Source organism: Papio anubis, chromosome 15 (assembly GCF_008728515.1).
Source record: "Papio anubis isolate 15944 chromosome 15, Panubis1.0, whole genome shotgun sequence".
Lineage (NCBI taxonomy): Eukaryota > Metazoa > Chordata > Mammalia > Primates > Cercopithecidae > Papio > Papio anubis.
The window spans coordinates 3761655-3787856 of record NC_044990.1 but is presented as its reverse complement, the minus strand read 5'-3'; the positions used below and the strand labels follow the sequence as shown (position 1 = coordinate 3787856).

Genomic DNA, 26202 nt, shown 5'->3' with positions numbered 1-26202 from the left:
CTTAAAGGTGAACTTTATCCTTGGCCTCACACAGATGTGCTTATTATCCTAACTCATACAAATCTCATTCTACTTTTTTTTTTTTTGCTTTATAAATACTCAAGTAGCTTTAACTTATGCTTTTTGCATGTAGTCTTGAGTCTTAGCACTTCCTGTAACCATTATGTAATCTATTTTTCTTGATAGTTGCCTTAGCGATGTATTTCTATATTCGTTTTAATAAATTCATAAAAGGGATAGCGAAAACAGCAGTGTCAGAAAATAATGTGATGAAGCTACAATCCTATTTTATACAAAATAAAAAATAGAGAATCTTGATGATTGACACTATGTTCTATAGTATGAAAATTTCTTGAACTACACTGAAAATATCACAATTTTCTCCAACTCAGCAGTGTTCAATTCCTTTTTATAATTGTGCATCACGCTGAGAGTGATGGCATGCACCTGTAGTCCCAGCTACTCAAGAGCCTGAGAAGCAGGAGAATCGCTTAAGGTCAGGAGTTAAAGGCTGCAATTCTCTATGATTGCACCTGTGAGTATCTAAGCTGCACTACAATTTGGGCAACACAGCTGAGACCCTGTCTCTTAAAATAATAATAATAAAATAACTGTACATCATTCAGGTAACTGGGATAATTGTAGAAAAACATATAACCATTGGATATGGTATAATACTCTATTACTGATTGTAGAGTTCCTTTTATTTTTTCCAGTCTTTTTGTTAATTTGTTATACAACTAAAAACATAGTTCATCTATTAAAAGCAGTTTTTCAAAAAGCCAAAAGAATTGCTTCCAAAATATATGATGAGTTATCTGCTGTTCCCCCTAAACGGTAGATTTTACCATTAAGGTTCAATAAAACTTTTATTTGGGGATGAAAAGGCAGTTATCTTACCTAGAGGCGGTTAAAAGTGTGGTAATCCATTCAAGAGCTCCATCGAACTGGGTAGGCGTGGGAGAAGGAGGCCTCTGAGAGCAACCTAGGAGGGCCCCCCTGGCTTGAGAAATGTCAGTGGACTCAGTGTTGGAGTAAGAGGGATGTGGAAGGGAGCAGTGGGGTGGGGCCGCTTTTGCTAGGGATGATGGAGAGGAGACAGAGAGAACTGACTGTGCCCTCTGACTGCCCCTGAAGGCTAGGCCCGGCCACAGGAGCTGTGCTAGTGGCCCTGCTCACTCGCCCTTTGCGGGTGGGTAGATAGAATTTCCTTCTCTAATTAACAGCTCAGTCAACAGCCCGTTGTTTGCTGTGGCTGTAATCAGAAAAGGATTCCTATGAAGGCTGCCAAGTGGCTCCTCCCCACTTTTTGTTTCTTCTTAACATCCACCTGCTTCCCAAAGTGAGCTGCCCCCCCTCCTTGGGCTGCACTGGGGAGGGCGGGCACTAGGGTGCGGAGGGGGCGAGCCCCACAACCCACAGGGCAGCGCATAGTGGCACCATGTATAGCAGAGAGTGAAAGGGATGGGGGTGGCATTTTCTTCCAGGGGAGTTGTGGGGAGATGACCTAACATAAGCGCGCCCCTGCTCCGCACCTGCGAGACGGGCAAAGCTGGAGAGAACCGAGCTGAGCCTGGGCCGCAGCACCCCGAGGCTGGAGACGCTGCGGGCAGGAAGCACCAAGAGGATGGAGCCCTTTTCCCTGTAAGTAGGGGCCAGGGTCTCTCTCCTGAGCCGCTTCGCACGGACCCCAGGCCCCGCCAGGGTTGTGCAGTGAGGATGAGCCCACGCGGTGGGTGGGGTGTCAGCAAAGCGGGGCCGCAGGGCAGGTTCTGGAAGCCTCGGCGTGGCTGGGCTGGAGAGTGCAGACGTGGGAGAGCCCGGAATGGGGCGCGCGTGGCCCGTGGAGGCCCGAGGCTGCGCTTCCCTCGCGGGCTCTGCGGCCGAGGTCGAGGCTGCCCAGGCGGGTCTGTCCGGAGCTCCCCGGGGGCAGAGGCGCGGGAGGCGGGGAAGGGCCGGGCGGCGGGACCGGTGTCCGCAGCGGGAGGTCGGGGACCCGTCGCGCGTTCCGTGGGGGCCGCCTGCGGTGCAGGGGTCGGAGGCCGGACCACAAAGGCGGGAGGGGGCCCGGCCAGAACTGCTGAGACCCCCCAGCCGCGCTGGACTCAGGGGCTCCCTGCCTTTAGCCACCAAGAGCGGGGCAGGCTGCGGGGCGCCCGGGAGAAGCCAGATCCCGCGCATTTTACACCCACTAATTAGATCCCGCCGCCCGCCTGGGACCTCGGCATTGTCTTGTCCGCTGCACTGACGGGGAAACTGAGGCACGGTGTGAGTAAGGCGTCGGGGGAGGGAGCCGGCGCCTCCGAGCTGGGGCGCGCCCCGCATCCACCCGGACACCAGACTCCCGCGTGGCCTCTGCTCCTGCTCCGTGCACGGCGGCATCTGGGGAAACCGGGCTGGGCTCCTCCGTCCCCTGGAAGCTGTTGTAAGTTTTAGATAAATGTTACTACTAGGCACGAGGAAAGTGGATCCTTGGTTACCGGCGTTGAACAAATGGTTGCACCGCGTTCCCCGCGGTAGGTGGAGTGTGATTGTGAGTGAGAGGGGAATGGGCACCGAACCTTACCTACACAAATGCCTAAACTCGTAAGCAATTAGGACACAGACGTCTGAAAATCTGATTAAGCGATAGGAATTCTAATGGTCCGGGACCCAAATGAGACCCAGCCACTGTTAGCAGCCTTCAGTTTTGTCCTGTTGCTTCCTAATTACCCCAAGGTCAGGGAGAAGCACTGAGGCAAAGGCATGAACATCACTTTGAAAAAGAAACCCGCCTGGGGCACTCCTTCCTTCAGACCCCCCTTGAAAGTATTCCCTCATTTCATTCAAAAGGAGTTAACTTTTCCAAACTAAGGGGTACTGGTAGAAGATGCTACCTGACTCCAGTGTCGCCTCAATTCTTGAAGCTCTTCGAAGACGTCTTGGCCTTCCTGGGTTCCTTCCCCTCTCTGCTATTTTGCAGACATATCCACTGGGGAATTGTACGGCAGGAAGGCTGATTTTATTTAGCTGGACCTTGATTCCTGGTTTGCACGGTATCTGGGTCCGGCCTGCAGCCCTCGGGTCCAGGTAAGTTCATTAGGAAAGGATTTCTTTACATTCAATTTAAGGCATCTAGGTCCTAAAATAGCGCTTATATTATCTGTGGGGTAACCCTGCTTATTAATTTGCAGAATAGTCAGATGTCTATAGAGTTTGGGATAGGAAGAGGTAAACCGCTTTCAAAGTTTATTCTTGAGGAAGAGGCTGAAGAGGAGATAAAAGCAGGTTTTGAAATTCTGCTAGAACACTGCCACTGGCTAGGAGGAGAGATAAAAACCGTAGAATAAGTCATGAGAATAATGGACCTTTTTAAAAGAGCTTTCTAGAGACGCTTATAGCTTATTTTGCACAAATTTTAATGTGTACTTTTTTTTCTTGATCAGGTTCACTTATTCAACTTGTATACATTTTCGTATTTATGGCTATGCTAATTTACAGTGTAGGAGAAAACCATCAATATGTGTTGAAGAAGAAATGTATGAAGTGTACAATAGAGAGAGTGCATGAAAGATAATATATTCGATGAAGGCACCCTAGAGCTATTTGGACTCTTAGATCGTCAGATCTGGGAGGGCCTTCATCCTTTCCGGTGCCTACAGGAGGAAGCTGAAGCTCTGAGGTTTGGAAACCCTGGAGATATCACTCAGCTGATTTCTAGCAGGTTTATATTAAATCTTAGTTTTGGAGAGTTAAGAATCTTGAGGAGTGATAACCTTGGCTATTGAAATAAGGACAGGATGTTCTTGGAGAAAATTAATCAGGAAGGGCACTGGGTGAACATTTATCAAGAGATTCTTTAGCAAGGACACATATAGGTAAAGCATAGGAGAATGAGCCAGAAATAAATGAACTAAATAAGAACCTATTTTGGGGAGATTAAAAAACATTAACTTCAAAGTTATTTGCATTCTGTGTCCCTTTGCCCCGACCAAGCCAGTGTGTCTGACTCATGCGGTCACAGCATTCTGCAGAATGATGACCTCTAGTCTCTATACATTCATGTTGTATGAATGGGAGGGTTCATGCCTGGGGGGTATGAACTGGGATTGTTGTATGCCCAGGGAGTCCCCAGCAGCTGTCACTGGCTGACTACAGATGTCTACAAGCTCCTCACTTCTGATGAGCGACCACACCTTGGGCGGTGCACGCCTTGTGTTACTCAGGATGTGGGCTCAGCTGTGTGTCACAGAGACCCCACATACCAGTGGCTTACACAAGGTAGAAGCTATTTCTGTTTCATGTGCTCTTGTCAAAGATGTGCTGGCAGGACAGGTCTGGCCTGTGGAGTCATCTGAGGCCAGGGGTTTTCTGTCCCCAAACTCTGTTGCCCTCCTTCAAGGAGTCCCACATGGTTGACCACGCCGTGCAAACACCCCACACAGGAACCTTACCCTTTAAGGCTGGTCATTGCATACAATTACACGCCTCACTTTTGCTCATTCCAATGGCCCGTAATCTAGTTTCATGGTCATATCCAGGCTGCAAGGGAGGCTAGGGAGTGGCCAGCTAAAATTTCTATTATTCTGGATGAAGGTGAGAAGAGGTGTTGGAGATAACTAGCAACTCCACGAAAGCGCTGACAAGGATCAGCGTTGATACCCAGTCACCTGGTAATGGTCCACACACAGTTGGAACCAGGATAGTATTTCTTGCATGCCTGCATTGATTCATCCAACAAAACTTGACTGAAAATAAGGAAGTGGAAAAATGCAGTCACGATCTTCATAAAGCTCTGACCCAGGTTGCTGCCTCCTAAGTGATCACTAGTCTAGGTGTGGTGTACAGAGTAAGTGGGGACTGGGGAGGACAGTAATTCAGGCAAGAGAAGAGAGAGATAGAGGAGGTGATTGCAGGGAAAGATGGGAGACAGAAGAGGCTCCTAGTTCTTTCCAGAAGGCACTCCTGGAAAAAGACCAGACCCAGAAATTCAAAGTTGAGAGTGTAACTGTAGTTGAACTAATGAAACTGAGAGTCCAACCCATAGCTTTGTGAGAAGCACAAATGTAATTATTTTTCAAAATAACATTAATGTAATTTCTTCTATATTCCTTGTGCAAATCCTCAATGTTCTACATTGAAGATGAGGCTAAATAGGAGGTATAAACTTTCTAAATTTTCTTATTAAAAAATAGTGCCAAGCTGGGTGTTGGCCATGTCTCTAATCCCAGCTATTCGGGAGGCTGAGGCAGGAGAACCACTTAAGCCTAGGAGTTCAAGACTGAGCTGGGCAACATCATGAGACTGTATCTCTATAAACAGACAAACAAGCAAATAAATAAAACAGAAATAGTGCCACAACTTACTTTGCTGTGTATTTGGGAGAACACATATTAGTTAATCAAAATAATTTGCTGAAGCTTGTCTCCATGCTGTATAAACAAGCTAGATAAAATCTGCCTACATCAAGTATGCAAAACTAGTGAAAGAATTACAGAAGAGTAACTGTTTGCTTTCAGGCTGGCTCCTTCTTCCCTGGAGAGCAAATTGGAGTTTAACCTGACACCTTTATGATCTTCGGATCATTTTATTCCTGGAATAGTTGTGCTCCACGTTTTGAAAAGTTAAAATGAAAATTGTAGAACCCTCGACAAAGTTTGGTTGATGGAATTTAGATTTGACTGCTTCCAGCCCCTTCTGAGTTTAACAAAGGAGGCTCGAGTATATTCTTCATGGAATTTGGCTCCAAGAAAACTCAACTCAATTTCCTGGAATGGAGCGGATTTGTGACTTCAAAGAGAAAGATCGGCATTTCCTTTTCCAAAAATCCTCCCTTTGCGTTAGGCTGCACCCTGTGACATTTCCACCAGATGGCAATACAGACTTCGCATGGCAGAGAGTCTGGCTGGTTTTCACAATCTCTAGAAATATTTGTGTAGGCACAAAAAAAAAGCATTTTTTATAAATGAAAAGCTCCCATAACCGCCCCCCATTCTAAAGCAACCATCTTTATTTGCATATATTCACTTCATGTTTTGTCAATATTCATACAGTCATAAGTACATTTGTAATGTACATGGCATTTTAGTCTACTGTTAAAATTCAGCACAACGTATATCATTTACATATTTCTACATGACCTTCATAATTATCGCAGCAGTTACACACTATTACACATAGTAAACCCTTCCCCTATTGTTACATATTATGTAGCATGCACTTTTTCACCTGTTATAGATAATGCGGCAGGTAATGTCACACAACTGGCACGCAGTTTTGGAATATTAGGAAGAATTTTAGGGATAGGAATACAGGGTGAAAGATATAGATGTCTTTTGCTCTTTAACTTTTCCAGAAAGATGTGCAGATTTACACGGCTATCAGGCCTGTGAGAAGATCTGGGTTCTGACCAGTTGCACTAGGCCCACGTTTTTGTTTTGTTTTTTAAATCCTAAAAGTCAGGTGCAGGGGCTTTAGCCTGTAATACTAGCACTTTGGGAGAGTGAGGGGGGAGCTCAGGAGTTCAAGACCAGCCTGGGCAACAGAGTGAGACCCAGTCTCAAAAAAAAAAAAAAAAAAAGGAGAGAGAAAGGAAGGAAGGAGAAAAGAAGAGAAGAGAAATTAGGACAGGTGGCAGTGGCTCATGCCTGTAATCCCAGCACTTTGGGAGGCCAAGACAGGCAGATCACTTGAGGTCAGGAGTTTAAGACCAGCCTGGGCAACATGATGAAAACCTGTCTCTACTAAAAATACAAAAATTAGCCGGGCGTGGTGATGGCGCCTGTAATCCCAGCAACTCGAGAAGCTGAATTGCTTGAACCTGGGAGGCAGAGGTTGCAGTGAGCAGAGATCAGCCATTGCACTCCAGCCTGGGTCACAAGAGCGAAACTACGCTCAAAAATAAAATAAAATAAGATAAAAATAAAATAAAATAAATTAGACGGGTGTGGTGGTGCATGCCTGTAGTCCCAGCTGCTTGGGAGGCTGAGGCAGGAGGATCGCTTGAGCTGGGAGGTCGAGACTACAGTGAGCTGTGATTGCATGATTGTACTTCAGCCTTGGTGATGGAGCAAGACCTTGTCTCCAAAAATTATATATATGTATCCTAAGACATCTCCCATGATGATAAATTAATTTCATTCAACAAGTATTTGTTCAATCTGCTGTTCCAAGTTTGCTATTGGGTGCTAGGAAGACAATAATGAGGAAATACAGTCGGGCAGGGAGTCAGGTTCTTCATCCTACAATTACATAAACAAGTGTGAAGCCCCTGCCATGACGGGCGCCATGTGGGAGAGTAACATGATGCTCCGCAGCCCTGAGTGGGAGCGTTGCTGAGTCAGGAGGCCCGGCCATCCACGTTTCCTCTTCCTTCCAGGCCTTGCGTTTGCTGCTCCCTCTGTTTGGAGCACTGCCCAAGTGTTGTCTTAGCTCCTGCTGCGGGGAAACTGCATGGATCACCTGGGGTGGGGGCAGTGTCTACAGAGGAAAGGACTTGAAAACGCACTTGTCCCGAACTAGGTGATGTTTTCTGTGTGTGTGTGGCCCTTCCTCACAGTGGCCTCCTAGAAAAACAAGACCATGACTGAAAGAATACCTCTCATTTCAGTAAGACTGCTTGGAATGCTTTACTTTTTAAAAAAATTTAATTTAAGTGTTTAATGTGGTAAAAAATATATAACATAAAACTTACCAGCTTCACCATTTTAAGGACATAGTTCAGTGGCATTAAGTACATTCTCTTTGTTGTGCAACCATCACCACCACCCATCTCCAGAACTCTCTTAAAATCTTCCCAAACAGAAACTCTTAGAATCTTCCCAAACAGAAACTCTTAAAATGTTCCCAAACAGAAACTCTGTACCCATCAGACAACTCCCACTTCCTTCTCTCTTCACCCCTGGCAACCACCATCCTACTTTTTCTATGAGTTTGACAGCTCTAGGAATCTCTTATAACTGAAGTTATCCAGGTCTGTCTGTCTGTGACTAGCTGGTTTCACTTAGCATAATGTTCTCGAGGTCCTTTTATGTTGTAACACGTGTCAGAATTTCTTTTCTTTCTAAGGCTGAAGAATATTCCATTGTGTGGACCTACCACATTGCATGTATCTGTTTATCCACTGATGGACCCTTGAGTTGCTATGGAAAATAATGCGACTATGAACATGGAGATCTGTTCCAGTCCTTGCTTTAAATGACTTTTGTAGATGCACAGCAGTGGAATTGCTGGATCAGATGGTAATGCTATGTTTGCTTCACTATTTATAATGTGCCTTTATGCAGATTGTGATAAAATTTGATCTTTACAACAGTCCTGTGAGATAAGTAAGTATTGGTGTCTGGTTCAGAAAAGTGATTTTTTTCAAAGTGAAATGATAAATGGAAGAGTATCCTGACCTTAAACTTGGCTTTTTTTATTGCCCATTCACCTTGAAGACTGGTTCCAGTCACTAGTGTTACCTTCCAAGGATAATGTCATTCTGGTTACAACCAGCTTGCTCCCCTGCCCTGAGCTTTCTGTCCAAGTCTGTCCAGGTGTGGGTCTGGGGCAGGGGACAGCTCACCTATTTCGCACGGCATGGAAGAGGCTGTGTCCTGGGCCTCAGCAACAAAGGTTTCTTTTGGGTTTCTGTTTCCCTCTTTCAGTTCAGAGTCTGTCATCTGAACCATGAGGATCTGGTGGTTTCTGCTTGCCATTGGAATCTGCGCAGGGAACATAAGCTCACAAGACTCACAAGGCACCCTGGCATCCCTGGGAACCCCGGTCACAACGGTCTGCCTGGAAGAGATGGACGAGACGGAGCAAAGGGTGACAAAGGGGATGCAGGTACTCACCTGCTGGCTTTGGCTGCCTTTCAACTTTTCTCCCTTCATTCCTTTCATCTCATTCACTCATCATCTGTGTGATTTTCCACCTACCCACTCACACCCCATCCATCCATCCATCCATCCACCCAGCAACACTCGCTGGGGCCTGACCTCATTCATTCATCCACCCATCTGCCCAGCAACACTCACGTGGTCTGCTCCATGCCAGACTGTGTGCCAGGTGCTGGTGGAGAGCACAGGATGAGATGGCCATGACCTCTACCCTCCCGGGTTCTCTCATCTCTGACACCGCAGAACATTTTCGGTAGAATACGATGTCATGGATCCTCCCACCTCAGGCGAAAGGTATGATGGATTTTTGGCAACGAAAGACTAATAGAGAGATCTGATTGTGAATTATTTGGCAGCAAGCACCCAGCTGCAGTGCAGGTGAGAGCTAATACTGCATCGTGCCATGAAGCAGGAGATGCGGAGTGACAGATGACACATACAGCTGCTGCTTATGAATCTATGACCTAGGTTGGGACCCTGTCCCAGGGTCTGGGGATCTGGGGACAGGATCCAGCCTCTGGGAGGGAGATTTGCCAAAGCCGGGAAGTCTGAGTGGTTTCCATACCAACAACCAGTAGACTTGGTTTCTGAATGGGGTACCATTCTTGAGCCCTGGTCTTGACAGTACGGTCACATATCTAAGATTTATGCAGAATGATCCATCTGGGTTAAGGGCACAGTTCAGTGGCATAACAAAGAAAATGTCAAAACTTCTATGGACCTTTTTCAAGACAAGTTTTTGTTTCTAACATGTCTCCGCTTATGGCATTTGGTGGCCTGCTGGTTTTTTGAGTGGGCTGGATGAAGTCAAGCATCCCCAGGAAGCCACTTCATTTCTTTGGAACCACCATCCTGCACATGTGCTCTGTGAGGTGTCTTCTCCTGGCTCACATCTCCAGCTCACTGACACTGCTCCAGGGCCCTGTAGCAAACAGCCCAGTCCAAATGAATAGCAAAACCTTACCCTTAATGAAATCAGGTCTTCTGCCCTCACACCGGGACCACAGTGGGGTGTGTGTGTATTGTATTTCTGAATATGTAGGCTCTTCATTTTTTTTATTTCTGTCATAAAATATTACACACAAAAGGAGATAAATAGGTGATACATAAAAAATACAGAGGACCAAGACAAACACTCCTATATTCAAAACCAAATTTCTCCACCTCTTCCCTGTTGAATTTCTCTCCTCTTTGCTCACCAATGTCCATTTTTTCAAGTTTTACATACTTCTTACAAGCAAATGTTATACCTATTTTTTTCTATGTAATTCATAGGTATTATGTATAATATATATTATTTCTTAGAAGGATATTCATTCACATTGCTCACACTTAAAATTTACTTCATTTTTATCTTATCATCTTAAAGTGTATTTTTGTGTATGTTTTATAATAAACATAATTTTCATATAATACCTGTGCATGATTTAGAAACACATAAATGTCTACTGATTGGGGTCTGTGCTCATGCTTTGTGAGTTGTGGTTGTTTGATCATGAAAGCTCTGAGGCCACTGCTCTAGAGAATGGGAGAAATGAGAGCCAAGCAGGAAACAAAAAGAGGGAAGGAGAGGAAGACACAGGGGAGCAGCCAGTGGAGGGGAGGGGAGTGCAGGGAGAGGCAAATGTAGGGAAGAGCCCCCTCCATTCAGAGGCCCCACACTGACCAAGGCCCCACTCAAGAGTGCTGATGTCCCAGGAGAACAGACATTGTGATAGAAATAAGTCTGCCTGTGTCAGTCCTGTCTTGGGACCTGCAAGCCGGCCCAGCCTGCTCCTGTCGCCCCTCAGTCGGGTCAGTGGGACTGAAGTATGGGAGTCTCTGCTGCTTTGTGAGAAGCCAGAATCTGGGGTGAGCCATGGCCGGAGCCATCTTCAACCTGCTGACGGACAGCACGCTGACCTGGGGCTCTGGGGGCCTGTTCTGAGCACAAGGACTTGAGTGTGGTCAGCAGAGCTCCACTCACCTGATGTTCTCTGCCAGCTTGATTGGTGGCATTTCCCCCAGTCTAAGGCACTGGAGAGATTCTTCCAGAACTCTCTTTTCTATCTTGGGGTAGTGTCACATAACCATAGTCATCTGTGTTTTCATAGGAGGCTAGTAAATCTTCCGTTCCACTCTCCTCAAGAGTAATGGAAGAGAAACAGAGTGAGGAAATCTCCTCGCACCCCCAATATTCAGACCATGTCCCAAGTCCTTGTCACAGGAGAGGAACACAATCAACTGTGACAGTCAGTCCCCATTGCACACACTCCCTCCTCGTCCTATCTTGCTGTGTGCTCTAGGCACGTCCTGGAGATGGGTGCTTGGGAAGTCATTCAGTTCATTTCTTAGATCACTTATCCCACACAGCTCAGCACCCCAGATGCCCGCTCATGCCTGCCTCTCTCCGCCTGCACTCGTGTGGAGGACAGAGCGCCCCTCAGGGCGGGGGTCACTCCCAGACTCTCCAACACATATGGCTGGTGGAGACCAATGGCCAGAAAATCAGAAACGGAATTTCAACTCATGCCTGTTTTCTTCTTTTCCACCTAAGAGAGCCAGGACGTCCCAGCAGCTCGGGGAAGAATGGGACGAGTGGAGAGACAGGAGAACGAGGTACAAGTTCCTATTTATGATGCTCTAATTCTGAGCTGTCGAGTATTTAACAATAACTATTAAGTGTTTGCCATGGACAAGTCCTCCATGCTGATTATAATCTTACAATAAAGGCAGCACAGTTCTTACTCTCCAGAGGGGGGATTCTGCAGGGATTGGCAGGCTTTGTAGAGGGCTGGGTAGGAAATATCCTCAACTCCGCAGGCCATACGGATCTCTCAGCACTACTCAACTTCCACTTGTAGTGAAAAGAAGCTGTAGATGCTCCATAAATAAGCGTGGTGTGTTCCAGTGACGCCATATGTGTGAAGACTGAAATGGGCATTCCCCATGGTTTCCATGTATTGTGGAATATTGTTTGTGACCATTTAAACATGCAAACCATGGCCAAGCACCATGGCTCATACCTGTAATCCCAACACTTCGGGAGGTCCAGGTAGGAGAATCACTTGAACCTAGGAGTTCCAGACCACCCTGGGCAACATATTGAGACTTTGTCTATACAAATAAAAAAAATTAGCCGGACATGGTGGCACGTGCCTGTAGTCCCAGCTACTCGGGGGCTGAGGTGGGAGGATCGCTTGAGCCTGGGAGGTTGAGGCTGCCATAAGCCATGATCTCATGACAGCACCTAGCCTGGGTAACAGAGCGGGTGACCCTGTCACAAACAAACAAAAACCAGAAAAACAAAAAAAAATGTGAGCCGTGTTTGTTTAGCTTGTGGGAGGGAGGCTAAATATGGCCTATGGTTGTAGTTTGCTGAACCTTGAACCTTGCAGTGGATGAGCACTGAGGAGTGAGACTGAGTTTTTGACTTGGTGCATCCGGCAGCACTGCATGGAGGAGGTGGCACTAGAACTGGTCCCTGATGGATCCCCGGGATGTAGTCACAGCGGCAAACTCGTGTCATCTTCACTTTGTGCTTTTTTCATGTGCTGACTCACCGAATGCAACATCCCCAGACAGTAGGCAGTTTTATCGCCCGGTTCCGTAGGTGAGGGAACAGAGGCACGAGGCTCACTAGCTCATCTGACGTCCTGTGTGCACATGTGCTAGGGACCTGGCATTTAACCTCAGAGTCCACACTTGCAACTACGACTCTTTGGGATGGGTGGGGGTGCAAGGAAGCAGCAAGGTCTCTGTGGATGATGAACTGCTGGTGGGATGGATGGGTTGGGGCTGGGGTTGGGCAGGAGAGGGCAATGAATGCTTCGATGCAGGCTTTATTTTATGTTCACCCCAGGGAGGGGCTTTTTAGAGGATGTCACATGACTAGGGTTGAGTGTCAGTTTATCTGCCTGTCTCTGCTCTTTCTGTACGGATTGACATTATTTCATAGCCAGCATGTTAGACTTAGATGGTAGGGTTGTCATTTCTAACATGAACCCTGACACTAACTTAGTAGACAGTAGTCAAAAGGTCTGTTGGGATGTGTGTGTGTCCCTGTGCACACACGTGTGTAACTGGAGTAATTGACTTTATTTATTTATTTTTGAGACAGGGTCTCACTCTGTTTCCCAGGCTGGAGTGCAGTGGTTTGATCACGGCTCACTACAGCCTCAACCTCCTGGGCTCAAGTGATCCTCCCACCTCAGCCTCCCGAGTAGCTGGGACTACAGTTGTGCGCCACCGCGACTGGCTAATTTTTGTATTTTTTGCAGACGTGAGGTTTTGCCATGTTGCCTAGGCTGATCTTGAATTCCTGGACTCAAGTAGTCTGCCCACCTTGGCCTCCCAAAGTGCTAGGATTACAGGCGTGAGTCACTGAGCTGGGCTGGAGTAATTGAATTTTATTTTCTTATTTTTATGATTTTCTTTTTTTTTAAGAGTTAGGGTATTGCTATGTTGGCTGGGTTGGTCTTGAACTCTTGGCCTCAGGCAGTCGTCCTGCCGCAGTCTCTGAAGGTGCTAGGAGACCACCGCACCCAGATGGAGTAATTGAATTTTAACCTCTGGGTGTATACTGAACGTGTACACTACTTTGTTTCATTTCTGAGCTCAATTATAGAAAAACCAAAGTTGTTCACAAGGGAATCTTTCACAAACCATCTCTTTGTTTGCTCTTTCTCTGTTTAGGAGCAGATGGAAAAGTTGAAGCAAAAGGCATCAAAGGTGATCAAGGTTCAAGAGGATCCCCAGGAAAACACGGACCCAAGGGGCTTGCAGGGCCCATGGGAGAGAAAGGCCTCCGAGGAGAGACTGGGCCTCAGGGGCAGAAGGGGAATAAGGGTGACGTGGGTCCCACTGGTCCTGAGGGGCCAAGGGGCGACATTGGGCCTTTGGGCCCAACTGGTTTACCAGGTTCCATGGGCCCTATTGGAAAGCCTGGTCCCAAGGGAGAAGCTGGACCCATGGGGCCCCAGGGCGAGCCAGGAGTCCGGGGAATAAGAGGCTGGAAAGGAGATCGAGGAGAGAAAGGGAAAATCGGTGAGACGCTAGTCTTGCCAAAAAGTGCTTTCACTGTGGGGCTCACGGTGCTGAGCAAGTTTCCTTCTTCCGATGTGCCCATTAAATTTGATAAGATCCTGTATAACGAATTCAACCATTATGATATAGCAACGGGGAAGTTCACGTGCCACATTGCTGGGGTCTATTACTTCACCTACCACATCACTGTTTTCTCCAGGAATGTTCAGGTGTCTTTGGTCAAAAATGGAGTAAAAATACTGCACACCAAAGACGCTTACATGAGCTCTGAGGACCAGGCCTCTGGCGGCATTGTCCTGCAGCTGAAGCTGGGGGATGAGGTGTGGCTGCAGATGACAGGAGGAGAGAGGTTCAATGGCTTGTTTGCTGATGAGGACGATGACACAACTTTCACAGGGTTCCTTCTGTTCAGCAGCCTGTGACAGAGGAGAGTTTATAAATCAGCCACACCATCCATCAGAATCAGCTTGGTGACGAACTTACTCAGATGGTTTTACTTTATTAATTCCTCCAATTATTACAATAATCATAAAAAGGTGAAAACGGAAAAGTTATTCCCAAAACTGATTCTGTGTAACTTACTGTCTTTCCAGGAGTAAATATTGAAAATAGCTGCATGGTTTATTATAATTTACTTCACATTTCTTATTTCTATTATCTGAAGATCCTTTGCCTGTGTGTTTCTTGTGGGAAGAGTGTTTTGATATCATTTTAGTGCTCTGAGGAGTCATGTGAGGATGTATCCCTCATCTGTGTTTCTGAGGACAGTAAGGGGAAAGTAAAGGGAAATCTTTATTCCATTTAGTACTAGTAACAGCTTTAAGTTGGTGATGCTGTCACACTCCAGAAAGCTGTAGACACTGCTCATTTTGTCTTTTTTAAAAAAATTATTTTTAAGTTCTGGGATACATATGCAGAACGTGCAGGTTTGTTATATAGTAAACATGTGCTGTGGTGGTTTGCTGCCTCTATCAACCCGTCACCTAGGTATTAAGCCCTGCATGCATTAGCTCTTTGTCCTGGTGCTCTCCCTCCCACTTTGCTCATTTTCTAACCTAGGTTTTAATCACCATTCCATCCAACAAATCATTGTTTGATCATTATTTGCCAGTCGTGAATCTCTGTTTGTTTTCCAGGATTGCCCAAATAAAGTACGCAAAGTGGGAGTCTTTAAACAACAGAAATGGACTTTCTCAGTTCTGTAGGCTGGAAGTTTGCGATCACCGCAGCAGCAGGGCCATGCTGCCTCCAAAGGGGCTGCAGGAGGATCCGGCCTTGCTGCTTCCAGCTCCTGGCAGCTGGTGGCAGCATCACTCCAGTCCCCGCCTCCATCTTCAGGTGGCTGTCCTCCTCCTGTATCAGCCACATTGTCCTCTTCTTACAAGGACAGCTTCCCTAATCCAGTATGACCCATCTTAATCATCTCTGCAAACTCCCTATGTTCAAATAAGGTCACCTGTACAGGTACCGAGGGTTAGGACTTCAGCATCTGTTTTGGGAGACACAGTTCAGCCCAATCTGCCCTCTGATTCCCAAAGTCGATTTCCTTCCCATGTGCGAAATACATTTTCGCCCCATCTCAACATTTCCAAAAGTCTTAACACTTTCCGCATCAACTCCTCTCACCATCTACGTCCTTAAATAAGCTACAGAGGAGACCTCCTGGGTGATTCATCCTGTGGCCGAATTTCTCTCCATGTGTGAGTCTGCGAAACCAGAAAAGTTAATCCACTTTTAAAAGACAGTGGTGCGGGACGGGGGCCGGCATAGGGTAGACAGTCCATCCCAAAGGAGAGAAAGCGGGAGGAAAAAAGGGATCACGGGTCCCAGACAATTCTGAAACCCTGCAGGGAAAATCCCATTAGACTGCTTTCACTGTTTGCCATCTAAAGTTTTTAAATGAGCTATGCAAGAGTAAAAAGTTACTGGGCAGAGACACCAAACAGAGAAGTGCAGGATGAATTTACCAAGAGAGTTGGTTAAAAGGGAAACTTCTCCTTCAGGCCTATGGCGGGCATTTCTTGTTTACTCAAGTACCTACCATCTCTCAAAAAATATCTAATGTCCACCGGAATTCGAATATGTCATGATTTTGCCTGCGCCCAGCCCCCTAGTCAACTTGCGAGGGAAGCGCAACCCTAGCCTTTCCTAACTCTGGACACAGGGGGCGGTAAACCGCGACGGCGGCTGAGAAGGCAGGGCAGCGACGCTCTTGCTCTCTGGACGTCAACGTGCCCACGTTCTGAGGCCACGCCCAGACCCGGAAGCGGAGCCGTCACGTGGGGCGGCGTGGGCCGCTGCCTTGGAAACGCGGAGCCCGCGTTCCGGGCGAAAGCACCAGGGCAGGGGTCTCGCGTGGGAGGAAGGGACTGCTCCGGGGATAGAATGCTGTGCGTCGGAAGGCTGGGCGGCTTCGGAGCCAGAGCAGCAGCTCTGCCGCCCCGGTGGGCGGGCCAGGGAAGCTTTCAAGCCGGGATCCGGGCCCGAAGGGTCAGCACCAGCTGGTCTCCCGTGGGCGCCGCCTTCAATGTCAAGCCCCAGGGCAGCCGCTTGGACCTGTTCGGCGAGCGCCGGGTGAGCGGCACAGGAGGAGCTCCCCTCAGTCCGCGAGCTAAGCCGACCTCTGCTCCGCGCGGCCAGCGACACTCAGGACCAGATTGTTTGGGCCTGGGAGGAGGCGGGCAGCGAACCCACCTGGTACAGTGGCGTCTTGTGTGCCCTCTCGATGAGGGCAAGGTCACCTCTGGTTTGAGGGGCCTGGCTTAGTGGTCTCCTCCCCAGAGTGTCGGGTCCGGGAACTGCCTCTGCATGAGCCACTTGCTCCACGTGAATCTGAATAGTTCGTCCTGACGGTGGCGGTGAATTCGGCCTGCCAGGACCCGCCCTCTGCATACATGCACCCGCACCCCCGCTAAAGCCCTTTAGTTCCAGCGCTACAGTCCTGCCTTAGGAGGCCTATGCCTGTGCCTTCACAGGCGGTATCACATGGTCTTTTTGCAGGGACACGGCTGCCTGTAGTCAAGTAATGGTAATTTCATTGATACATGAAATTCCATCGCCTATTAATTTATTTGAAAGCTTTGGGCTTTCTTGTTTTAAAACACAAAACCCTGTTGAGACGAGTCTGACTTGCCATAGTGCCATGGAATTGGTCACTTGGATTTCTTACCCCAGGAAGTCATTAGAGTGCATTGTGTAGTGGAAGGTGAGAAGGAGGCAAGGTTGGAAGGGACTTACCTGATGCCTGTTCTACTTGGAGTTTGTATATTTTGTCCGTTTTAGGTTAAGGATTACTTTTATTTTTGCCTTTTAAAATTTCATTATAGTGTGTTGCCTTATAAAGAGGAGTCTAGGGTATTGCACTGAGCTAAGGTGTATGATTCTGGTTTTATCTCCATTATCAGCTTTGTCTGTTTTAAAATTATTTTGTGTGAAATTTGCCACACCACCTTCCTTAAGAGTATGCAATGTTGATATTAACATAGTTGGTGTGAGAACTGCTTGTGGGCGCTGAGGAGAAAGACGTGAGACCTGATTTTGGGTAGATGAGATGTATCTAATTTTCCCTTTTGTATCTTGATACTCAGCACCGATAGCAGATTTTCAAATTTGTGAATTGGTTTTTGCCTTGGGAAAAAAAGGTTTATTCAGTTTTTTAGCATTACGAAGGTCACTGGTAATCCGAGAGTTAGAATTCCCGAGGGCAACGCGGCAATAGGGCAGGTTGTACTGGGAAGTGGAATTAGTCTGCGCTTGAATCAAATTAAATCAATATAAAGATGACATTTGTTTTTAGTCCTGATTCTCCTTTGTCCCCCACTGACTCTCTTTTATTTTTTTAACTTGTAATATATTTTGAAGAGAGATTAATAGCTTAACTTCATCCATCCCTTGTTGTAGAAACAGTAGGCCTCATCAGGCCTGAAGGTTTACCTGCTGCTATTTCTGAAAGTCTGTGTACTAAACACCTGCAAAGTTAATTAACAAAGCCCAGCCTCTGCTGCGGTCATTTGTTTCCTTCATTGAGTTCCCCCCATATGTTAGACGTTCTGTTGGATAGCTGGTTAAAGAAATGAAGGGCAGCGGCTCTTGGGTCTGGAAGCTCACCTTTTCAGGAGAGAAGACTTTCAAACAGATTGTAATTGAGATTGTAACTGTAATAGAGAAGTATGGAAAAGCGTGGGCTTTAGAGATGTACAGAGCGGGTTCGAGTTCTGGCTTTGCCAATATTAATTTGTGACCTCAAAGAAGTTTTTTCTAACCTCTTTTTTTTTTTTTTTTTTTTTTGAGACGGAGCCTTGCTCTGTCACCCAGGCTGGAGTGCAGTGCCGCGATCTTGGCTCACTGCAAGCTCCGCCTCCCGGGTTCACACCATTCTGCTGTCTCAGCCTCCCCAGCAGCTGGGAGTACGGGTGCACGCCGCCCGCCCAGCTAATGTTTTTGTATTTTTGGTAGAGACAGGGTTTCACCGCGTTAGCCAGGATGATCTCGATCTCCTGACCTCGTGATCCGCCCGCCTTTTCTAACCTCTTAAAGCATGTGTCCTGATCTATAAAAGAATGATACTCTGTTCTGTAGGATTGTGTGATTGAAATGAGAACCTCTGTAAAGTAGCAGGCGCACTTCATGGTATGCGGTAGGTGCATATTAAATGCTTTTTTCCCTGCCTTCCTGAGTGTGCTAACAAGTGTGATTGAATAGGTAACAAGAGAATGGTCATTGCCATTAGATCAGTGATTTTTATTTTTATCAAGATATTGTAATGTCTTTGGAACGTATAAATTTGCTCCCAGTTTCAGCCTATGATTTTAATATGTTCATTAAATTTTTCTAAAATATCTATTGCTTCGTGGTCAACTCATCCTCTCTCTTTGATAGTTGTAGAATAATTGGTACTGTGTACTGAGATCTTTGTCAGATATTGCTTTTAGTACTTTACATATCCTTAGTATGTGTATCCCTGCTGTAAGATATGTATTGTCATTCCCATTGTACATGATGAAAAAATATGAGGCCTAGGAGGAGAAATAACATGACCAGGGTTATAAACTAATAATAATTATGGCTGACATCTATCTATCAAATGCTATGTGCTAAACACTGCTATATATATACACACACACATACACACACACATATATATTTACATATATTATCTCATTTAATTCTTGCAGCCATTCTTAGGTTCCGTGGAAGTGACAGAGCTGGATTTTGAACCCATATCATTTTTTTTTTCGGAAAATAGTTAAAAATTGAAGAAAAATTATACATTTTTAGTGTAATTTATGTGGAGTGATATGGGGAGTATGATAGTGGTATCCGTGATCACAGGTATAACATGATACCCCAATGAAAGCCAAGATTTCCTTTGTGATAAAAGTAATTTTAGTAAATATCAAAAAAGCACAGTTTTGAATTTTGGTTATAAATCAGACGTATTCTTTGGTTCTAAGGGTCTTTTTGGAGTTCCTGAGCTCAGTGCCCCAGAAGGATTTCATATTGCACAAGAAAAAGCCTTGAGAAAGACAGAATTGCTTGTGGACCGTGCGTGTTCCACCCCACCTGGGCCCCAGACTGTGCTGATCTTCGATGAGCTCTCGGATTCCTTGTGCAGAGTGGCCGACTTGGTAAGATGCTTTGCCTTAGACTTGAAGCTACCTCTCTTTCAACCCTGCTAAAATTTAAGTGAAGTTTATCCTTCGTTGTTTACTCTTAATATTAGATTATAAAGTTAAAAATGTCTGAAACTGTTTGAGATCCGTTAGGTATGATTTTTTATGATGAAATATGTCATTAGGAATGGGGAAAATGTTATCAGAAAAGGTGATATTTAGAACTTGTACTTTAATATAATATTTAATAAAATATATATGTAATATAATGAATGATTACTAATATATATTTACATATATATTCATTTGACAGAGGTTCTTCATTTATGAACGCTTCTCCCCAAATTCTAAGAACACTTTATGTGTACGTTTACAACAAAATTCCTCTTTTTCTTTTTTTTGCTGTAATAGAGACAGGGTCTCCCTGTGTTCCCCGGGCTGGTCTTGAACTCCTAGCCTCAAGTGAACCTACTGCCTCAGCCTCCCAAAGTGCTGGGATTATAAGTGTGAGCCACTTCTTTTTCATAAGAGGTGTGAGAACCAGTTTTAATAAACCTTTTCAGGAATGCTTTTTTTAAATTAAAAAACAAGTTTTAACATCAAAATGATTGTAAAGCCTTTTTTTTTTTTAACATTTTAAAGTTGAAATAGAAGTGTATACCTAGATCTCTTCACCAACTAGGAAATCCATTGCTGAGATAGCAAAATTTTCTTTTTCTTTTTTCATTTTTCATGTTTAATTTTAATATACCTCATGTATATATTCATGAGGTGCACGAGATGTTTTGATAGGGACATGCAGTGCACAGTGATCACATCTGGGAAAACGGGGTCTCCATCCCCTCAAGCATTTATCCTTTGTGTTACAAACAGTCCAATTATATTCTTTTAGTTATTTTAAAATCAACAATTATTATTGCGTGTAGTCACCCTGTTGTGCTATCAAATAGCAGGTCTTACTCATTCTTCCTGTTTTTTTGTACCCATTAACCATTTCCACCCCCCCCGCCCACACACACCACCCTGCTACCCTCCCCAGCCTCTGGTAACCCTCCTTCTACTCTATTTCCATGAGTCAATTGTATCTATTTTTACGTCCCACAAATGAGTGAGAACATGTGATGTTTGTCTTTCTGTGCCTGACTTATTCCACTTAACATAATGACCATCCATGTTGTTGCAAATGACATAATATCATTCTTTTTTATGGCTGAATAGCACTCCATTGTGTGTGAGTACCACATTTTCTTTGTCCAGTCGTCTGTTCATGGACACTTGGGTTGCTTCCAAATCTTGGATGTTGTGAACAGAGCTGCAACAAACATGGAAGTGCAGATATCTCTTCCATATACTCATTTCCAGGAAGCGGGATTTTCTGTCAGCCTGAAGGAGCCGACTCTTGGTGACTCTTGTCAAGGAAAGCAGCACACACAATTTAAATAGTGATCATTTATGATCCTGTCTACATGGTATTGAACTACATAGGTTTTTCCCTCACATTCAGTCAATGTTGAGCACCTACTGTGTGCCAGACACTGTCTGGGCACGAGGTATACGTGCAGGAATAAAACAGCACAATCTCTTATTTCATGGAGTTTATATTCTGGCATTAACTTGTTTTAGATTTAACTAGGCTGGAGGCCCTTTCTACAGCCTAGTTAGCTGAAGAAGCTTTCTCTGGATGAGCTGAAGTAACCTTCTCAGCATAGCTCCGTTTTCACAAGAGGGAAGAAAGGCACTGGGTGATGAAGGGATGTGCCCGCTGTCACCTGGCCAGAGTGTGGTGCAGCTGGGTTGCCAGACCAGGCAGGATATCTGTCAAGCTCTTCTTCCTCCTGTTTCAACTGTTTCAGGGCTGGCTGGCTGCTCGGGTCTCATGAACCCTTACCTGGAAAGCTTGCAAAGTTTGTTAGCCTCTCCATCTTTAAAAAAAATTATGTACTTGTTTTTAAAATTGACTTCTTTTGGAGGATGGTACAATTCTGTGAATTTTAACTTGTATAAATTTGTGCAGCCCTCCCCACAATCAGGATACAAAGCTGTTCCATCAATCCCCAGAAGTCTCCCTTTATAGTCACACCCACCCCTCCCCACTAACCTCTGGCAACCACTAATCTGTTCTCTATCCCTATAGTTTTGACTTTTCTGGAATGTCACCTAAGTGGAATCCTGTATACCTTTTGACTGACTTCTTTGACCCAGCATAACTCATCCCCATCTTTATTTTTTCCTTTTTTGGAAAATTTCCTTCCACCCACGCACTTGACTTGAGCATTAACACCTTTCAGATATGTTTACCACAAGCTTCCCTTTCTTAAGGAAACTGATAAAGTATATTATTGTAAAGCGTTATTCTCTGGAGTGAAGTTGCAGGCTCTGGGTAGTTCTGTTTGTACTGGGTTTTTGTTCTGTGCCTCCAGTATGTGCATAGGAAATGTGTCTTTGAATGGTGGGGGAGCTGTGGAAACGCACTGCTCAAAAGAAGGTTTCATACCCTGTTCACCTAATTGTGTCACTGAAATCAGGAAACGAAAGTCTGTGTCAGTGAATTTCACTATGTAGTCAATCCTCCAGCTTGGGGGATCTGTGGAGTCAGCCTGCCTTGGATCAAAAATATTTGGGAAAAAAAAATTTGCATTCATACTGAACATGTACAGACTTTTTTTTCTTGTCACTGTTCCATAAAACAATACAGTGTAACAGCTATTTACATATTATTTACATTCATTAGGTATTACAAGTAATCTAGAGATGATTTGACGTATGGGATGTACTGTGTATCAGTTATATGCAAGTACTACACCATTTTATATCAGAGACTTGAGCATCTGTGGATTCGGGTATCTGTGGGAGAAGCTAACCATTGCCCAGTGATACTGAGGGGTGACCATTGGCGTGGCTGTCACAAATCCCAGAATTCACTGTGTATTTTTTGTCTTGGTCTTCATCTTAATCAGTATTCTAGGATTTTTTTTTACATTTTCGCTTTTGGTCTTCACTAAAAGATTTTAACTTCTCTGCCCTGTATCTTATTTTGACATTTTTAATATTTATGTATAATAATATCTCATTCTGAAAACTTAAAAAAAAAAAAAGATGTGATTTATATATGTAGTTATCTGGATAAAAAAGAACCTTTCTCTGTTTTTGATTTTTAAGATATTACCTGCCAGTAAGATTAGTACTGTTATAAGACAATCGTTTTATAAACTGTTTTTCACCAAGTAGTCATTTTATTTTGTTTTCTTTTTTTAATACAGTTTTATGTAACGGAACTGTTTTCCTCGTCACTATTACAAATCCCATTTTTAATATGTATGCTAGTGTTTTGAATTTTAATATTGATTATAAATTCACAACCTGTAGATTAGTAATTTGTAAAAAAAATGTTGTAAATTTATGTAACTCATTTTTCAGCTACTTTGGTACTAATGTTATTTTATCGTTACCAGTTGTTACAACAAATATACCAAACTATGGACTTTAATGTTTTGGCATTAAAAACTATTTGATAATAAAATTAGGAAATTTTATCTTGTGGTGATTTTATTTCATATTATAGTCACACATTTTCTTGGCAAATGAAGAAAATATGTAGTGTTTTGTAGTTTATCTGCTTTTTGACATGAAAACGAAAATTTACTTTTACATCATTTTATGTTTTTAAAAAAGAATTTTCACTTATTTTAATTTCTAATGACTTCAGTAGCAGCAGTAGTAGTTGTATACAGTATTACGTGGAGACTATGAACTCATATTTTATTAAAAGGACTGTAAAGAGACTGTGCCTTTGTTTTCTGCACAAAGACTACAATGTAGTTAAATCAAAGACTAGAATGTAGTTAAGTGGGTTTTGAAACTATACTGTATGTGTTAGTCAAAAAAAGCCTGTAAGAGTTGTTCTCTGGAGATAAGTTAACATGTGAGAACCATACTGCAAATAATTTTCGCCAGAAAGTTGTAGAATATTTGAAACCAGTGCCTGCTCTTTTGAAATAAAGAACTAGAGGGCGTGGTGGTGGGCACCTGTAGTCACAGCTACATGGGAGGCTGAGGCAGAAGAATGGCGTGAACCCGAGAGGCGGAGCTTGCAGTGAGTTGAGATTGTGTCACTGCACTCCAGCCTGGGCGACTCTGTCTCAAAAAAAAGGAAGAATTTGCTTGGTGTTTATATTTGAAAGAGAAAAACTTTTCTGAAATAAAGTTAATAAAAGTTTTTTTTTTTGGAATGAAACAAACTTGGTTTCAAGGAATAACAATTAAATGTTCTGAAAGAAGTTGCTTTGCTTTTCTCGCTTAGGAAAAAGTCAGTAATGGAAATGCATCGGCCAAGCCAATGGCACACCTTAAAACCCGGTTTTCATTTTCACCCTCAGATCCTGGAAGAAAGCTTCTCATCAAATCCCCTTTTGGTTTTGTCTTTCCCTTTTATTAGGCTGATTTTGTGAAAATCGCTCACCCTGAGCCAGCATTCAGAGAAGCTGCGGAAGAAGCTTGTAGAAGTATTGGCACCATGGTAGAGAAGTATGTGCTGTTCTCCGGCCCCCTTCTGTGCCTCGTCCTGGGTGATCCAGTTTCATGGACTTGTGCAGTTTTGTCCAGTCCATAGTGCTTGTCCCCCGCCCAGCAGGGTGGGAGGTGTGAGTGACCAGGGGTGGCCAGAGGGAGGGCTCAGGACAGGCCATTGGCTCACCTCACAGGCGGGCACTGGGCCTCAGGGCTGGTTGTCTGTAAATGGGGTGTAAAGTTAACCCTGCCTCGGGGTCCTTGTGAGGGTTAAATGAGATCAATGTAAAGGTGTCACTTGATAATCTGAGATCGTAGACACCCACGATTCTTGTCATCACCATTATCACTTACCTTAAACAAGGGCTTTTAGTATCCTAGTGGCAAGTTGAACTTACTAGATTCTCGCTTGATTAAATTGCTGTTACATCAATGGCTGTGGGCCACAGGGCGAGAAGCCAAAATGCTGTATAAACAGTGTCCCTGTGGCCCCTGTCAGTTGGAATTAGGGGAGTCTAGGGAGGCCGTAAAAGTCTGTGGGAGGGCTGGCGCAGGCTCTGGCTGAGGCTGTGATGGAGTGAATTATTTTAAAGTGATTTTGAGGTAAATGTAAATGTTTTTAAGCCAGTTATGAGAGCTCCATAGTGCTTGTTAAAATAACTTATTGGTGGACAGTGCTGTATTCCAGCACACTTAGCTGCATGGCACCATGCCAGGCAGTGTACAGAGCTAGGGAGAGCCCTGGGCTTGCCAGCGTGGATTTACAACAGGGAAAAGGGGGTAACACGAGAGGACAATTTCATATACCAGAAGTTGTTGGAGGAGGAGAGTGATGGCTTCTCTGGTTAGACGAGGCTCCCTTGGAAGACCCAGCATTTCAGGATGTGCAGCAGCTGTTTTTCCCCGGGTCGGGCAGCATTTGTTCACTTTGGCAGGATCGTGTGTGAGTTTTCCCACAGCCGCTGAAAACCAGCTCGCGGAATGGGGTAGAACTGGGCCCTGCAGAGTGCAGGCGCTGGGCACGCTGACGGGGCTGAAAGCGGGGACTCCCTGGGAGAAAGCTTTGCCTCTCAGGGAAGGGCCTCTGGCAAGTCGTCAGCAGTGGGCTGCCTGCTCGAGGCGCCCTGCACACTGTTTCCTGCAGAATTAGACACAGGCCGGTCTCATGGACAATCACTCTTCATTTTGTGGGAGGACAAATACAGACAGAAGTATGGGCTTTATCTCAGGGTCTTCCAACGTAAAACATACTGGGACGATTTCTTTAAACCTCTGCAGTGGGGGCAATGCACGATTTCCTTAAACCTCAGCAGTGGGGGCAGTGCGGGCAGCCTCTGAACTGCTGTCCCTTTGCCATGGAGGGCTCCATGGGTGAGCAGGTTAGGAGGAGGTAGGCTTTGGCACTCACTCCGTGACTTCTGGGATCCACGTGTGGGAGTCTGGCCCTTCTTGGCGAGTGTTTTTTGATGAGTAATGACTACCTCCATTTCACTGGTATTTGGAAAGGCCCATGAGAATGGGAACAGAAACCCTTCAATTGATATAAATCTTCAGTGTTTTTTTGAACCAACTGAGGAACAGGAGTATCGCTGACTCTGTGAGTAGAGACTGGTGAGTGGTTCTTACAACCTTATCCCTCCTGGAAGACCTACCCAGCAGGGTGTGGGTTGTGTCTAGACCCAGCTCACTATTCAGCTCTGAGAGGGCCATGGCATTTGCATTTAGGGAAGAGGACTGGGTTCCTGCCAGTGGTACTGTGGGGTGGGTTGGAACCACTGCCCAGCCTTGGGCCCTTTGCTCTCTGAATGGCACAACTGCTCAACAGTGGCCATGGTTCATTCACACAGGAAACGTGTGCTGCACACATGATCTCATTTAATCCTCACGGCAGCCTAAGGTCTAAATAACGTGTCCAAGGTCCCAGAGCAGTTACAGGGCCAGTCTTGCATCCTAGTTGCATGGCGCTGAGGCCTGTGTCCTGAGCTCTCCCTTACAGCGGTTTTAAATTTAAAAATTAGCTGGGCGTGGTGGTGTGTGCCTGTGGTCCCAACTACTTGGGAGGCTGAGGTGGAAGGATCACTTGAGCCCAGAAGATCGAGGCTGCAGTGAGCTGTGATTGTGCCACTGCACTCCAGCCTGGGTGACAGAGTGAGACCCTGTCTCCAAAATAAGGGAAAGGAAGAAAGAAGGGAAGGAGA

The 26202-nt window shown here is 45.2% G+C and overlaps 2 protein-coding genes across 6 annotated transcripts in view; both read left to right on the top strand.

Annotated features, from left to right (window-relative positions):
• Positions 1 to 874: 874 nt before the first annotated feature.
• LOC101015682 (complement C1q and tumor necrosis factor-related protein 9A-like) lies at positions 875 to 15061 on the top strand. The gene is given in 5 exon segments (XM_009191637.4): positions 875 to 1644; positions 8628 to 8713; positions 8716 to 8808; positions 11400 to 11459; positions 13536 to 15061. Coding segments are annotated over 4 exon segments (990 nt in total). The 5' UTR covers positions 875 to 1644; positions 8628 to 8649; the 3' UTR covers positions 14309 to 15061.
• A 1086-nt stretch (positions 15062 to 16147) lies between these two features.
• The window catches only part of MIPEP (mitochondrial intermediate peptidase), a 213321-nt gene continuing 203266 nt past the window's right edge, over positions 16148 to 26202 (top strand). For 4 of the 5 annotated variants that reach the window (XR_004178620.1, XM_003913672.5, XM_021929490.2 and 1 more), the window contains exons 1-3: positions 16148 to 16460; positions 19340 to 19513; positions 23934 to 24022. Coding sequence is in view for 4 of the 5 variants with exons in the window: in XM_003913672.5 (XP_003913721.4) it covers positions 16272 to 16460; positions 19340 to 19513; positions 23934 to 24022 (452 nt within the window). In the remaining variant the exon portion in view is untranslated. Of the gene's footprint in view, positions 16461 to 18504; positions 18523 to 19339; positions 19514 to 23933; positions 24023 to 26202 lie in introns of those variants that run through there. The other variant, XM_021929491.2, reaches the window with a different exon arrangement.